The following is a 14,471-nucleotide window of genomic DNA, read 5'->3' as shown; positions in this document are numbered from 1 at the left end:
CAAAACTTGCCTTAAAATAAAGCTGATTTATTGGATTAATAATATAGAGAGTGTAAAAGATCATAAAATAATTTTTCTTGAATTTATTAAAAAAAAAAAAAAAATTCTTATTTGTTTTATTTCCTACAGACATGTGCCGAAAATTATATTTTTGCAGATTTCATTTCCAAAAAGATTTAATTTATTTTTAGTTGGAGCTTTAATCAATGGATGGCAACACTTTGAAAAAAGCTAATTTTTTCCTATGAATGCGAAATGTGCTCGTGCAACTTAAATTTTATTTTTATTTTGCACGAAAAAAATTGTTGAAAAATATAGTTAAAATATTTATTTAAAAATTCATTAAAAATAGAAATTTAATTTTAAGGTTAAAACATTGGTATCATTTAAAAGATAAATTTTTGATCTTTAACTTCATGTAAAAATCTTTTTTGTGCGGTAATATTTTCGGAAGTTATAGCAGAAACACTCCAAAATTTTGCTTAGTTTTTAAATAAATAAAATTCTAATTAAAAATTCGAAAAAATAACCCCCAGGTGCACATTCCCGGCCTCCAAGGTATACACATGCCAAATTTGGTAGCTGTAGGTTGAATGGTCTGGTCTGTAGAGCGCCAACACACACATTGAGCTTTATTATAAGTATAGATTAGTTGTAAATAATAAAAGTTTATCAAAAATGTTGCCAGTAATACATATCTTATTATAGACTACCACTGGGAGACACCTCAGATATAAGGTGAGAAGCTGGGTAGTTAATTCTTGCCACCCTGCTTGGTAAAAATGGTACAATGGAAATGGTGTGCGGCCAATGACAGAACATATTTCCCTTGGGAAGGGTTGTATCATGTCCATTGTTGGCCCTTAACACTTGACCTTAGTTCCTGGTAGTGCTATAGCAGTGGTCCGCTAATTCAGATTTATTCGTGCGCCTCAGAGTAGATCAGAATAGTTAATTTGTGATATCTTAAAGAAAGATAATAAATTAACTTGAATTCATAAAATATAACCTCAATTCCTGTATGAATGCAGTCTTCTTGTCTTTTCGATTAATATTGTGTGCTTTAATAATCTTGATACTTTCTTCAAAGGAAATTCTTATAATAATTAAAGCTGGGATTTTAATTGATCAATATTTTTCAATGTAAAATAAAAAACTGCTCTAATTATTTTTTGAATATATGCTTTATATATTGTTAGGTATAATACAAATTATTTTATAAAGATTCCGGCTAACAAAATTGTGCATTATGTACATTTTATTGGCTCTGCATGTGTAATATTTACAAAATAATAGTATTTTATGTGTGAACTTCATGACTGAGATCTTCAGGTTCTTCATAAAAATTATTTTTGTTTTGTGTAGAAGAAGCACTAGCATATGCAGTTCTGGATCCTATACTATCATAGTTCACTGATGATGCAGAAGGATTTTCCATTTCATGGTTAGGGACTAGAAGTTGTTTTTCTTCTTCACTTCCAGCTAAATGCCTACCAGAAACTGACATTTTCACTCTTTTTCCTAGAAAAAAAAAAAAAAAAAAATTAATACCTTTTAAAATTTAATTTTATTATGTCAATATTGATACTAAATATAACTGACATATGAGAAAATAATAGTTATACTAATAAATAAAATATATTTATTTTAAAATTTTACAACAGATGATAGTGATAAAGCTTTTTATTTATAATATAAATAAATATTTATTACAGAATCACTCTCCCCTATATGTGAGAGAGAGCGATTAAATCGAATATTAATATACCATTAAATGCATAATTATATTAAGAGTTACAAAAAAAATCAACTTCAAAATTACCCAACAAGAAAATACTATATTTTTCAATGTCGTACGAGTATTTTTTTAAATAAATATTTAACTAACTGAAACTTAAATCATTTCAAATTAGTCATTATCTCTGAAACATGGAACAACAGTGCAAATTTTGAATTCTTGTAGCTTTAGTATAGAAAAAGATATAACTCACTGAATAATCAGCAATTTCAATCTAATATTGCTAGTTATTCCATCAAGCAATCAATTTTGCTGTTACAACAAACATTTTTGCTTCAAAATTATCTAATAGGATCTATGTAAATCAGTTTACAAACATATTTCTCTATTGTCTTTTAGACAATTTTCTTATTTAATTCAAATATAGAAGTATTTATGCAATGCAACTAAAACATGCTCTTCTGATTTTGGTTTGATCAAATTTTTCATCTTATTTCCAAAAAGTATTTTGAGAAAGCTCAAATGAATTAAATCAACCTAATTAAAATTATTATGTAAATCTTTTTAATTAATATGTCATTAAAAACAATTTTCATTTCATTCAGAATGATATTTTGAATTTTAAAACAAAATGAATTTTGTACTAGTAAATTAAAAATGAATTAATTAATGTTTGGTTGTTTTTTATCAGTATTTTATGATTAACTTTAAAATTAGTCATAATATTTCATAACACAAAATATATACTTTATAAACCAGCAAATGAATTAAATTATGTAAATTCTAAACCTATTTCTCCTTATTTCTAAAACAGAATTTTTCCACACGTCATAACTCTAAAACGATATCTAAAATTATTTCAAAGGAATGTATTTATTTTTAAATAATAAAAAAAGTGTTTTAATGTTTAATCAAAATAATAATAATAGTAAAAAACACACACACATTCTTAATCATTAAAATTATTACAAAAACTTACTATTCTTTTAAACTTTTTGTGCAATATAATGTTTTACAATTAATGAAGAAAAAACAAACATTTTGATTAATTTTTAATTAAAAATTCCAAGTAAAATAAAAAAAAACTTTTTTGATACCTAATATTGAAGAAGTACATACAAAATTTGGCTAACTCTAGGCCACTATCTATTCTGTAAGAGCTTTTTCAAAAAAAAACTTTTTTCATAGTGCATGTGTTATTTTACAGATAAACTTAAATCATTAATCACTGTCTATTAGTTAAGGAACTTACCAACATGTCGAATATGATCTGAAACATCTTGTCTTACATCTGAAACATCCCACATGCTCATGAAAGACAGACAGCAAGGCACTTGCTGGGCTGCCATGTCAATATATGGCTTATGAGAAAATGCAAAATAATGGGCAACCGAAGCAATGAACATTTCTATACATATCAAGAAGTTCTGAAATGGAAGATAAAAGCTTAAAAAATAATAATTAGTAGAAAATAATTAATTTTGTCTATTTATACAAAGTATATATTATTTTGTTTAACTTATTTCTGAGATCTAATTTATTTCCTAATGTCTGAAAACAAAAAAAAATTCCTGTTTTTAAAAGAGATGATACACAAGATTGTAAAAATTATCATCCTAATACTATTTTAAATCCTCTGTCAAGAATTTTTTAAAGTATAACACATAATAGTCTTTTCCAGCATGAATCATGCATATTTAGAATCTAATTTTCTCATCTCAACATTATTCCAAAATGTTCAACAATCACTAATTTGTTTTGCTTGTCAAATAAAATTACTTCCTCATTTGAAATTGGTTTACAACTTAAAGTCATTTATAGACTTTTCTAAAGCCTTTAACATTATAGATGGATTGATTTCATTCTCATTTATGTAATAATTTTCTCAGTATCCATTCTAATAATGCTGTTTTATATGATTTCTTGGGAATTTAAAGTATTCCAAAGGCCTTTATCTTGAATTTCTGCTTTTTATTTTATTCATTGATGACCTTACAAGTATTTTTAAGTACACTGTTTGTCTGTTATTTGCTGAAGACTTGAAGTTGTTTTGTTTAATACATTCTAATACTGATTCTATCCTTCTACAGAGAGATATTGACTCTCTTTTTAAGTGGTGAACGGAACAATAAGTCACACCTGAACGTTAATAAATGTAGAATTATTAGTTATACTAGAAAAGCTCAGACTTTGAACCATATTTATTAAATTAATGATCTTGTTTTATTATACTTATATTCAATTAAAAATATGGGTATCCTCATTGACTTTTCCCAATATATTGATTTCATGGCTTTCAAACCTTATTGAAGGCTCAGAATTCTCAAATATAAAACTAGGGAATTTTCCAGAGAAATCTTCCAGAAAGTTTTATACTACACTCACATTAGATTGTGTCAGAAATACTATAACATTCTTTGGGATATTAATTACCATACTGAAATTCAAATTATTCAATGTATTCAAACCAATTTCTTGTGGTATTTCCTTTACAAGATAAATGAATTTTACTCTCTAGTATATCTTTTTGTCTCCAAAATATTTTACATTTGTCTAGTTTGTGCTATAGATGAGATGTTTCTTAAGTTCTTTTCTTTTATAAGGTTATTAATGGCTTCAGTGACAACACTGATATACTGAGCTGATATAGAATTAATCAAGCCTTAAGATTTTTAAGAAACCAGAATATTCAAATGTTTATTCTATAATTATATTAACAGGTTCAAGTTATATAAATCTTATAAGGCATTTAATAGGAACTCTTGGAAACTTGACATTAATCATATGATTCCTGGTGTTTTTAAAAGCGAGTTGTTTTTAACTTTTATCTACATGACTTTACTTCTTTTTTTATTGATTTAATTACATTATTTTTTTATACTTGACTACACATTATTTTTGCCTATACTTATTATGATACTTATGAGTGTTCATGCTTCTTTGTTAGTATTGTGCTTTTTTCTTAATTTTTTTAACCTTGCTAAGTGTTTGCATTTATATATGGTTTTGACCCTATCTCTGCTTTTATTTTGTGTGTATGTTTTAATATTCTCTGTACATTTTTGGCTCATGCACTATGTAAATAGTCATCTCTGAAATGTGTTTACTTTAAATAAATAAATAAACATATAAATAAAAGTATAGATATTTTTATAGAATTACCAATAAATATCATACTAAAACAAATAATTAAAATCTAGATTATGTTTAAAAATGTTACTATAATAAATTGTTTAATTATCAAAAGGGGAAGTCTCATAATGTGCATTGTCTGTAGCCTAAATCTGCCACTGGTCACATTCATATGTAACTAACTGTGTTGATCATCTAATTTTTCATGTTTTACACTACATCACAATATTGTGTTCTTTTTCCTACTGAAACATACACAATAGATTCCAAAATCAAACTAGCTATGGTAATTTTATATGTATCTTCTGAATATGAATTGACTCCTTTACATATCTGTGATTTCACTTGGAATTTAGTATTTAGTACCTGCAAACTTCTGCCAACTTCAGCAACATCTGAACCAGGAGCAGCAAATGAATCAGTTATGATACCAATATAAGTCAAAATAGCTATGATTACAGATTGGCTGTAAAGACAAATAGTTTATTGTTATTTGAAGAAAGAATGGATATGCAATGAAATATAAGACATAAAACATTTGGGAAAAACATACAAAGTTAGTTAATATAAAACTTTTGAATGATGATAAACCATCAGGTTCATAAATAGTCTATGTTTTGCACTTATAGAAGATGTACAGTAAAGGATAAGATAATATAAAAACTTGAAGGAGTAAATATTAAAAGGAGAGAAATATAAAGAAAATTGCTCTTTACATTCAAAACCAATTTTCTTTAGTTACAATGATTGCTATATGTAAAAAGTATAAACAAAATCTGATTCACAAATACAAAAAAGTTATTTGTACTTATAATGCACATTTATGTCATTCTTATAATATATATGTATGACATTATGTGTTTTTCAGATAGCTGAAACACAAACTTTTAGGAAATAAAATAATTAAAGACAAATTACTAGTGTAAAAAACATCAAACTATATTATTAATATAATCCTAGGAGACAAAAGCGTGATTATATACAGCCATTAAACATCAAATTGCATATAGTTCAACTTATTTTAACTTTTCAATTGCCTTTCCTTAGTAAATTTGCCTTCAAAGCAACAAAGAAGTGACAAGAATTTCAAAACAATGCCATTTATTAGTATGCATAGAGATACATGAAGCTAATCCTACTTATCTAAAAGCACACAATCTTTAAACATATTTTTTAACAAGTTTATAAACAAATCATTAATATAACTTTACTCATTCTACCTTATATTTATGATTATCTTGATAAATCAAAACTTTTTGCTTTATGTTCTCTAGTTTTTGACTCACTTTTTGCTTAGTCAATTTTTAATTTCACAGCTAAATATGGGATAAATTACCAAATTCTTCAGCAACAAATTATTTAAAAACTGAAATTTGAACAACACTAACATGAAAAAATATATCATTTTAGTAAACAATCCTTCTGGAACATAATAATACATTAAATCAGTATATGATTAAAATCCCATCGACCAAGAAATTTGGCACAAATCATTTTCCCCCAAACCAAAAAAAGTCACCTAACAACATGATTTTTGCACCAACAATGGAAAATTTTACACCAAATACATGGTTGTTACTTTGGTAAACTATTTGTGTTTCTTTAAACAAGAGTTCAGTTCTAATAGTTAACTTTTAAGCTTGTACACAGGAAAATGATAAAAATTTGGGAATCTACCTACAACAGAACAAAATGCAATTGAGTATATTCAAAGTTATGAGATTCTGGCATCAAAAAGAAGGGGGATGCATCAACGAGCACAATATGAAACTATACAACAGCACTGCAACTTAAAAAAATTACGACAAGCATGTTGTTTGGAGACATTTTTTTGGTTTTGGCAAAAATGATCAACAACATTCCTGGTTGACAGGATTTTACAAATGTATAGTAAAATTTTATATTTTATAATACTGAATAATATTACAAATATAAACACTAAACAGGCACTATATTATTGAGCACCAGAAACTAAATTAATGAAAAATAAGTTTACAATATAAATACTTACAAAAAAGAAAAAAATACAACGGCTTTTATGCATAAAAATTTTGCAATGGGTTTCATGGGTGCTAATTCTTCTTTGTTGGCTTGATAAAAAAGCACAAGAGCATACATCGCTACCTAAATATGCAAAAAAAATGCTGTTTTATATAGCACAGTTTTTTTGTAATGATAAGTTTATTCTTTAGAAGAAATGCAACATCATAGTGAAAAATTCATGTGCTAAGGAAGAACTTTTATAATAATAATAATTAATCACATGCTAAAATTTTTAAAAGTTCAGTTTATACTCTAAATGAGGAGAGACAAAAGGCTTTTATAAAAAGAAAAAAAAAATCAATAGCATCATATTGATATCTGTAAACTTACTACTATTTTTTAATAAAAAACTAAACACAAAACAACTTAAAATGACATTAAAGCTGGTTATTATAATTTATCATGCGGATTTGTTTGAAATATTCCCATATAAAAAGGATAATGTAAAGAGCAAACCTACTTATTATAGTTAGTAACATTGATATAAAAGCACCCTTTCAAAATATCCATATTCCTTTAAAATTTTGAGTTTAATTAAACAGATGCAAGAATCACAAAAACTATCAAATCATGTATATATGAAAATTCCATTAAAATCACTAAATATATGCTTTTAATGATCTTTAGTGAAATAATTTTCTAAAGAGAAAACTTAATAGGTCTAATAAGTTTAAACAAATAAAAAGTTGTAAAATGCAATTGTTATTAGAAAAATAAATATTAATTTTATCATGCCTTGTAATTTACAGATAACAGGATAGATGATTTGAGGAGGAAAGAATTAAGTTTTTTTACATAAACTTTTAAAGTTAATCGACAGAATACACAAGGATTTTTTAGTAGAATTTCTGTACAAGTGTTTTAAAAGATTATTAGTAATTCTTAATTCTGCAATTTAATATGCAAACTGAAAATTTAGTTCTTTTGAATGGATATGAACATAAAAAGCAAAAATGAACACATTTTTATAATCATGAATCAAACAAGTTGTGAAAAGTTATTGAAATGGTCATATTAAAAGAAAAGAAAACAGTTCAGAATCCTATTATTTAAAATCAAGATAGTTCAAGAAATTAAGTTCTAATATTATTTTCTGACATAAAAAGCCAACAAATAATATCAGTAACAAGATTTAAAAAGTTTATAAAAAGTTCATAATACCCAAGCTAAGATATGAAAAATAAAATTAGCATTTCATCTCAAAAATATAACATATAAAAAAAGAAACTTTAGAACAAAAGAAGTAACAACCCATGAACTTATTATCATATCATGGCACATAAACATATTAAAAAAATATATATTTGTCAAAATAAAACATTTTGAAAATTTCCAAATCAGGTTGCATTGACCACACTGACAATTAATAAAAACTGATTCAAAACAAAAATGCCCCTACATGCCCTTTGTTTTATTCTTGGGAAACTAAAAATTAATTTATTATATTTTAAGAACAATAAACATAAGACCATTCATAAACTAAGAATGGTAATGTTACATTCAACTATTAATATAATTAATTGAAGCTGTGCAATTTTTTCCATTAAAACTTCAGAATACGCTAATTTTACCTATTTTTTATTCATTTTAAAAAGGAACTTCATCTTTACCTTGCCAATATCTCAAGTTATATATATATATATATATATAAAGTATAAATATATATATAATGTAAAAAAAAAAAAAGTTTTAACATTTCGATCACAAAATTAAAATTGAAACCCATACAAAGATATCACCGACTTCAATATTTTATAGTTTATTGATTACATGCTATATAAATTTTTTAAGAGAAGAAAGAACAAAAAACCTGAAAGGGGAGGAAAATACTTACAAATTGTGATGCATTGTTTACGGCAACAACATAAGGATAAGCACATGTTGGAGAAAACTTGCCTTCACCATAAACACCTAAAAGCTCAGTTATTCTAAAAATTGTATAATGAAAATAAATTAAGAAAACAACAAAATTAATTAAATTATAATTTCAAAACCTGAAAAGAAATAAGCAATAAAATAACTATTAGTTTCCTATTTGAAATTTTTAAATGCACATCCACTCAAAATCTTGAATTTGATACCGAAATTCCTTGCTACTTGTTTTAATAATTTACCTTGCACTTTCTTATTAATAAGAATAAGGTTTATAGAGATTTTTGGTCTGATATAATGGTAAGAAAATTATCACATAACATTACAACGATGCAAAAAACTGTTTACTATCTAATTTTTTAGATGCTGTGTTTTAATAATGAAATCAAACAAATGAAATTAGGCAATATGAAGTAAATAATTTTGTTTCCTTGAATGAACTTTAATTATTCTTTTGAATGTAATCCTTGAATGAACTTTAATTATTCTTTTCTATACTGATTTAATATATAAGCAAAGAAAAGAAAAACAATAATAAATAATATGCAGCAATTATTATTAAAATTTGACACATAAATTATTTTGAAATCAAAATTACTTTCCATGATTCTTCAAATAGAATAAACATTTATGACATAAGACAAAATAAATTTTAATTATTTTACATCAAATTATATATAGATATAAAATAACAACAAAAAAAATGCTCATAATTTATTGAAAAACTATGTTTTAGAAATTAAGAGATTAAAATAAATAGCTGATAGATAAATTAGAAAAAAAAAACTTTAAACAATTAAATCTTTGAAATTTTATTTGAAAATGGAAAAATAGTATTCTAAAATAACATTACTATTAAGTTTTACAAAAAGGAGAAAAGGTAATATACTTACAAAGATACTAAAGTTGTAACTGGACGAATAACTGTATATTGAAGAATACCATGTTTACATGCTTGTATGAAGTATCTAAACAGTGGCAGGCAAAACAAGAGAACAGTTAAAGAATATTAATCATTAACTAAAATTAAAAATTTCTGTATATAATTTAAGAAATGATGTCTCAGGTATTTTCTATTTACATTTTCAATGTAAGCAGATAACAAATCAACAAGACTGTTTTGGTTTTACATACTTATATACTCATTTAATTAAGCATAGAATGACACCGACATATCCATTCTTTAAAGTTAGAAGATGACATTTATTATCAAATTTTTTGTATCATAACTAAAATGACATGAATAAAATGAATGAAAGATTTGCAACAAACAAGTGACCACCAATAGTACATTATACAGTAATGAATTTATTTACATATAAAAAAATCCTGAAATTTAAAAACAACGGCATTTGCCACATTAAATGAAACAAGCTCCCCTAGTAACTTGATATCATTACTGTTTTAAGCATATACAAGAAAAAAGGAATTAAACTGAAAGCGATGAAAGACAGACACACACACACAAGTTCTTCACAATCAAGAACAAATTTATTATTGCTCTGTTATATCAATATTATGCAACTTATGATGAATTGTTGATCCAATTGCTAGTAAATCAGGCAGTACAATCATTTTTATAAGATAAGGTCTGTCTGTCTTAATTGTATAAAAGTAAATACGGGGCAATAAAATGGTTCCAGATAGCTGCCACTCACACATTTACTAAGGACCTTTAAATGCATCACATTCAGATTTGCAGTATCTCAAGCTATTGAATATATTAAATATGCTATCACAAGCGACTGCAGCCTTTCATAAACAGGACTGATAACACAAACTTCCATCACAGGAAGCTCTATTGTGGGAATCACTACAGAAAAATGACACATAATGTAAAATTAATTTCCATAACATCTCTTTGGAAATGATAGAATTTTTTTTTTAATGAAATACATGCAAGACTGTCAAATGTATAGTAAAGAGTTGATGTACAATTGTTTTGTTTATGACAGTTTTCCACTTACACAAGAAATGGCTGTATTATATTTACCATGATTTACCAAGATGATCAGATTAAAAAATTTAACCTAAATGAATGGCAATATTTTCATGAATTACTCGTTTTAATGTTAATTTGATTATCAGAATTTTTTAAAAATAGTCAAGAAAATCACTATCAGTAAAATTTTACTTCTTCTAAAGTATGGTAGTAATAACTACACATAATGAACACATCGGATTTCTCTTCATTTGATTATTGTTTGCCAACAGATTCTAAAACCCTCTTCACTTTTGTGCATACATTAGGAATTGGTTTAATTTGACAAAATAGGGGTGGGAAGAAAGATGACAGGAGGAGATGTTTACATTTAACAAAAAAGTAATTTCCGGAAATGTTTACATCCTTCCGTGTCCCACCCCCTAGTGAGACAGGATCCTCGGAAAGTGGTCATCTTAGGATACTTGAAATGAACAGCATGTTGAATTTCTGCAAACAAACAGCAACTGAATGACACATCTTTCAATTATTCAAGCAAGGAAAAAAAAAATCTCTATGACCTTCCATTTGTTTTCAAATTCCTTGCTGTATTGTGAAAGATATTTGAATTGAAGTTCCTTTGCATCTTTAAAGTTTTTTTGCACTAATTAGTATGCATTATAAACTCTTAAAATGATTTATATATTCATATGCATTTATATATAATTCATGGATATTTCTAATAACAAATTATATTAAGATACAATATTGGAAATAGGTTCATATTTAAATGCTGAAATATTTTAAGTTCTAGAAGAAAAGAAATAAATATAATCATTAAAAATATCATATGTGAATATGAATTTTAATTAACATTAAAACAGAAAGGATGATATATGCATAGAAAATCCAAACTCAAAATGTTATGATTTAATTTAAATTAGACTCTTATTATTAATGCTTTTTAAAAACTTTCACTTGAAATCTGTTATACAGTAATATAACTAGCATAAAATATTAAAACAGAAATACATTCTGAAAATTCTTACTTTCCAGCAGGACAAGGTGGAAAACAGCACAGTGGAAATATGTATTTAACAGGTGGTCTAGTTTCTAATGTGGAAGACATGTCCATCTCATAATGAAGAAAATTCAACAAAAAGATCATGAAATTATATATCACATATGCTTCATAGCATTCTCGACATGTATCTAAGTAAATACCAGTCTTTGGAAAAGTTAAGGCAAGCCACTAAAAAAAAAAAATAATAATTATTATAAAATATATATTTTAATATGCATGTAATATTTTTATAAGACATTTTAAATATTTAAAAAAATATCAAACATTAATATACTCACAGCATTTAAAGCATATATTGGGACCATCCATAGTATTCTAAAGAAGTGAAAAAATATAGATTATTTTGAAAGAAAAAATCAGTCTCATTCTGGAAAGATGAAATTTAACTATGTTACTTATTTTATTAAATAAAATAAAACAAAACTTTCAGTGGAGTAAAAATTAATAGGCATAATAATTCACCAAAATATATATATATAAATAAAATATTTATTATGCAAATGCAAAATTTGTTATTTGATAAAATTTTGTAATGTTCTTTTTGATAGTTTTCCACTTATGTTACTTTAACACAGTGGCCAGTTTGGGGATCACTGGTGCCTGATATCTGATTATTTCACTAATGCAATGGGGTTCTAGATGAGGAGCAAAGGAAACTGAACTTGGCATAATCATTCAAGGCTGCCAGTCACACTGCATGTTTTACTATGTAAAGTGACTAATGTGGCTTTCTGTAAATTGCTAGATTTAGTCTGAGAATATTATTTAAAGGGAACATAATATATAACCATCTGTAGTAAAAATGGTTCCTGTGATGGCCAATAGTGATTGAATAAAATGTTAAATTCTGTTAAAAATGCACCAAAATAATAAAAGATTAATTCTGCGGATATATATTTTCAAAAACTAAGCATGAAAAACTAATAAAAATATTTCACACAATTTATATAACATTTTATAATAATCAATGTATTGATGGATGTGTGGATAAAGATTTTTTTTTCCTGCAGCGGATGCTCCAGAACAGGTTCTTGTATCAATATATTTATGGTATAAAATTAACAAACAAAGGAGGTGGATAGCAAAATTAAATTTTGTTGTTTTAAATTTCTGAAATTTATGTATTAGGTACTTTTATTAATCCAAGTAAAAGAAATCTTAGAATTTAAAAACACAGAGTGATTGAATGAATAATTAACTTACAGAGACATATTCACAAATAAAACTATATAAAAGAAATCCATATGCTTGATTCACTGATTGTACAATATGATGAAATGCTAGATATATTTAGGTAATGAAATTTATCCTATACTAAAAAAACTTGCTGAAAAGGGATCAGTTAAATTGAACATAATTCTGACTTAAAACTTTATACTACAATCAGTAAGATACGAATAAATATGTTTCTTAATTTGAATAATTAAATCAGTATTATAACAAAAAGAAAGTAACCTGAGACTTGGCATTGCATTTTGGAACAGAAAAATGTTCATTACTATACAAATACATTATTTAAAAATTATAGTCACTTTGTTACATTTGATACAGTCTAAGAACAGACTTTATTTATTTTTGAACCTAAAACTACCAATAACAACAACAACAAAAAAAAAAGGCTATAATTTTAATTAAACAATATTTATCAAATTAAATAATTCAATAATACAAAAATATTTAGTTATAAAAGTTTAACATCCAATGAAAACTTGAAGTGACACATTAAAGCAGATATCAACCAAAATGATTATGTTAATCATGCTGTATTTTTTAACATGCTGGTAAATATTGTCCCATTATGTAATAATGGAAGCTTTGTTTCACCAACTGAAACAGTTCAATAAGCATCTAACAGGTATTATTTATATAATTATTGAAAAAAATCAATCTGAAAATAATAACAATTAAATTCATTTTAATAACTAACAAATGAAGAAATATTAAAGAAAAATAAAGAAAATTATGAATTACCTTATTATGTATCTTTGCAGATAAGGCTTATTGTAATGTACTAAATGCTGTGTGATTTCCCAAAACGTTATTGGCAAGGCCATTAATACGAAAATTCCACTTGTAAACCAAGCTTGCATTTGAGGTGACATGCCATTCTGTTGAAATTTCACAGCACACAAAGGCAAGATAATTAAAATAATCAAGCCATAAGCCATCATAACGACAGGACGAATCCACATTCGCCATCTTCTCATAAACCAACTTGTGCACATTTTGAATTCAATTCAATTGCATATTAATTAAAGAAAAGAAATTGTGAAAATATTACATTTTTCTTAACAAACGTAATACATTTAAAATGCATTTTTTTTTCACTTAGTCATGTTGACACTTCATTGAATTTCAACAAAAACAAAAAATATATGGAACTGTACACTTCTTAAGCACACATTCGCAATATTATTATAATAATTTCGAAAAGTCTTGGATTAGATAAAATAGAGTGTTTATTTACTACCAACCAGAAATATTTGTTTACATCTGAAATAGATTCAACTTTATAGAGTTGAAACAAAGAACAAATTCCTTTCTACATTTCACGGTTTAATTGAGATATTCTTCACCAGGTTCCGAGAAAATAACATTGTGATTTAAAGAAAATTAAGTGACCAAACAATAAAAAATTACATAAATAAACAAATGTACTGAATAATGTCTCCATAAAATAA

General features: G+C 25.6%; 1 protein-coding gene across 1 annotated transcript; it reads right to left on the bottom strand.

The window, feature by feature from the left end:
• Window positions 1-1,165: 1,165 nt before the first annotated feature.
• On the bottom strand, window positions 1,166-14,287 carry LOC129963924 (transmembrane protein 184C-like). Its single transcript, XM_056078518.1, has 9 exons — window positions 13,762-14,287; window positions 12,069-12,105; window positions 11,756-11,958; window positions 9,679-9,753; window positions 8,748-8,841; window positions 6,882-6,994; window positions 5,237-5,336; window positions 2,991-3,165; window positions 1,166-1,521 (listed from the first exon to the last, which is right to left on the bottom strand). Exons 1-9 carry the CDS (start codon window positions 14,013-14,015, stop codon window positions 1,301-1,303), a joined length of 1,272 nt encoding a protein of 423 aa, XP_055934493.1. The 5' UTR covers window positions 14,016-14,287; the 3' UTR covers window positions 1,166-1,300.
• Window positions 14,288-14,471: the final 184 nt, after the last annotated feature.

Source organism: Argiope bruennichi, chromosome 3, assembly GCF_947563725.1.
Source record: "Argiope bruennichi chromosome 3, qqArgBrue1.1, whole genome shotgun sequence".
Classification (NCBI taxonomy): domain Eukaryota; kingdom Metazoa; phylum Arthropoda; class Arachnida; order Araneae; family Araneidae; genus Argiope; species Argiope bruennichi.
Note: the sequence above shows the minus strand (reverse complement) of the source record. Positions and strands in the feature narration are given on the sequence as shown.

Excerpts from the sequence above, each read along its gene's own strand:
- LOC129963924 (XM_056078518.1), bottom strand. The coding sequence starts at position 14,015 with ATGTGCACAAGTTGGTTTATGAGAAGATGGCGAATGTGGATTCGTCCT. Across the intron at positions 11,959-12,068 it reads CAATATATGCTTTAAATGCT|TGGCTTGCCTTAACTTTTCC; the intron begins GTGAGTATATTA and ends TTTTTTTTTTAG. Across the intron at positions 6,995-8,747 it reads TAAACAATGCATCACAATTT|GTAGCGATGTATGCTCTTGT; the intron begins GTAAGTATTTTC and ends TTGCATATTTAG.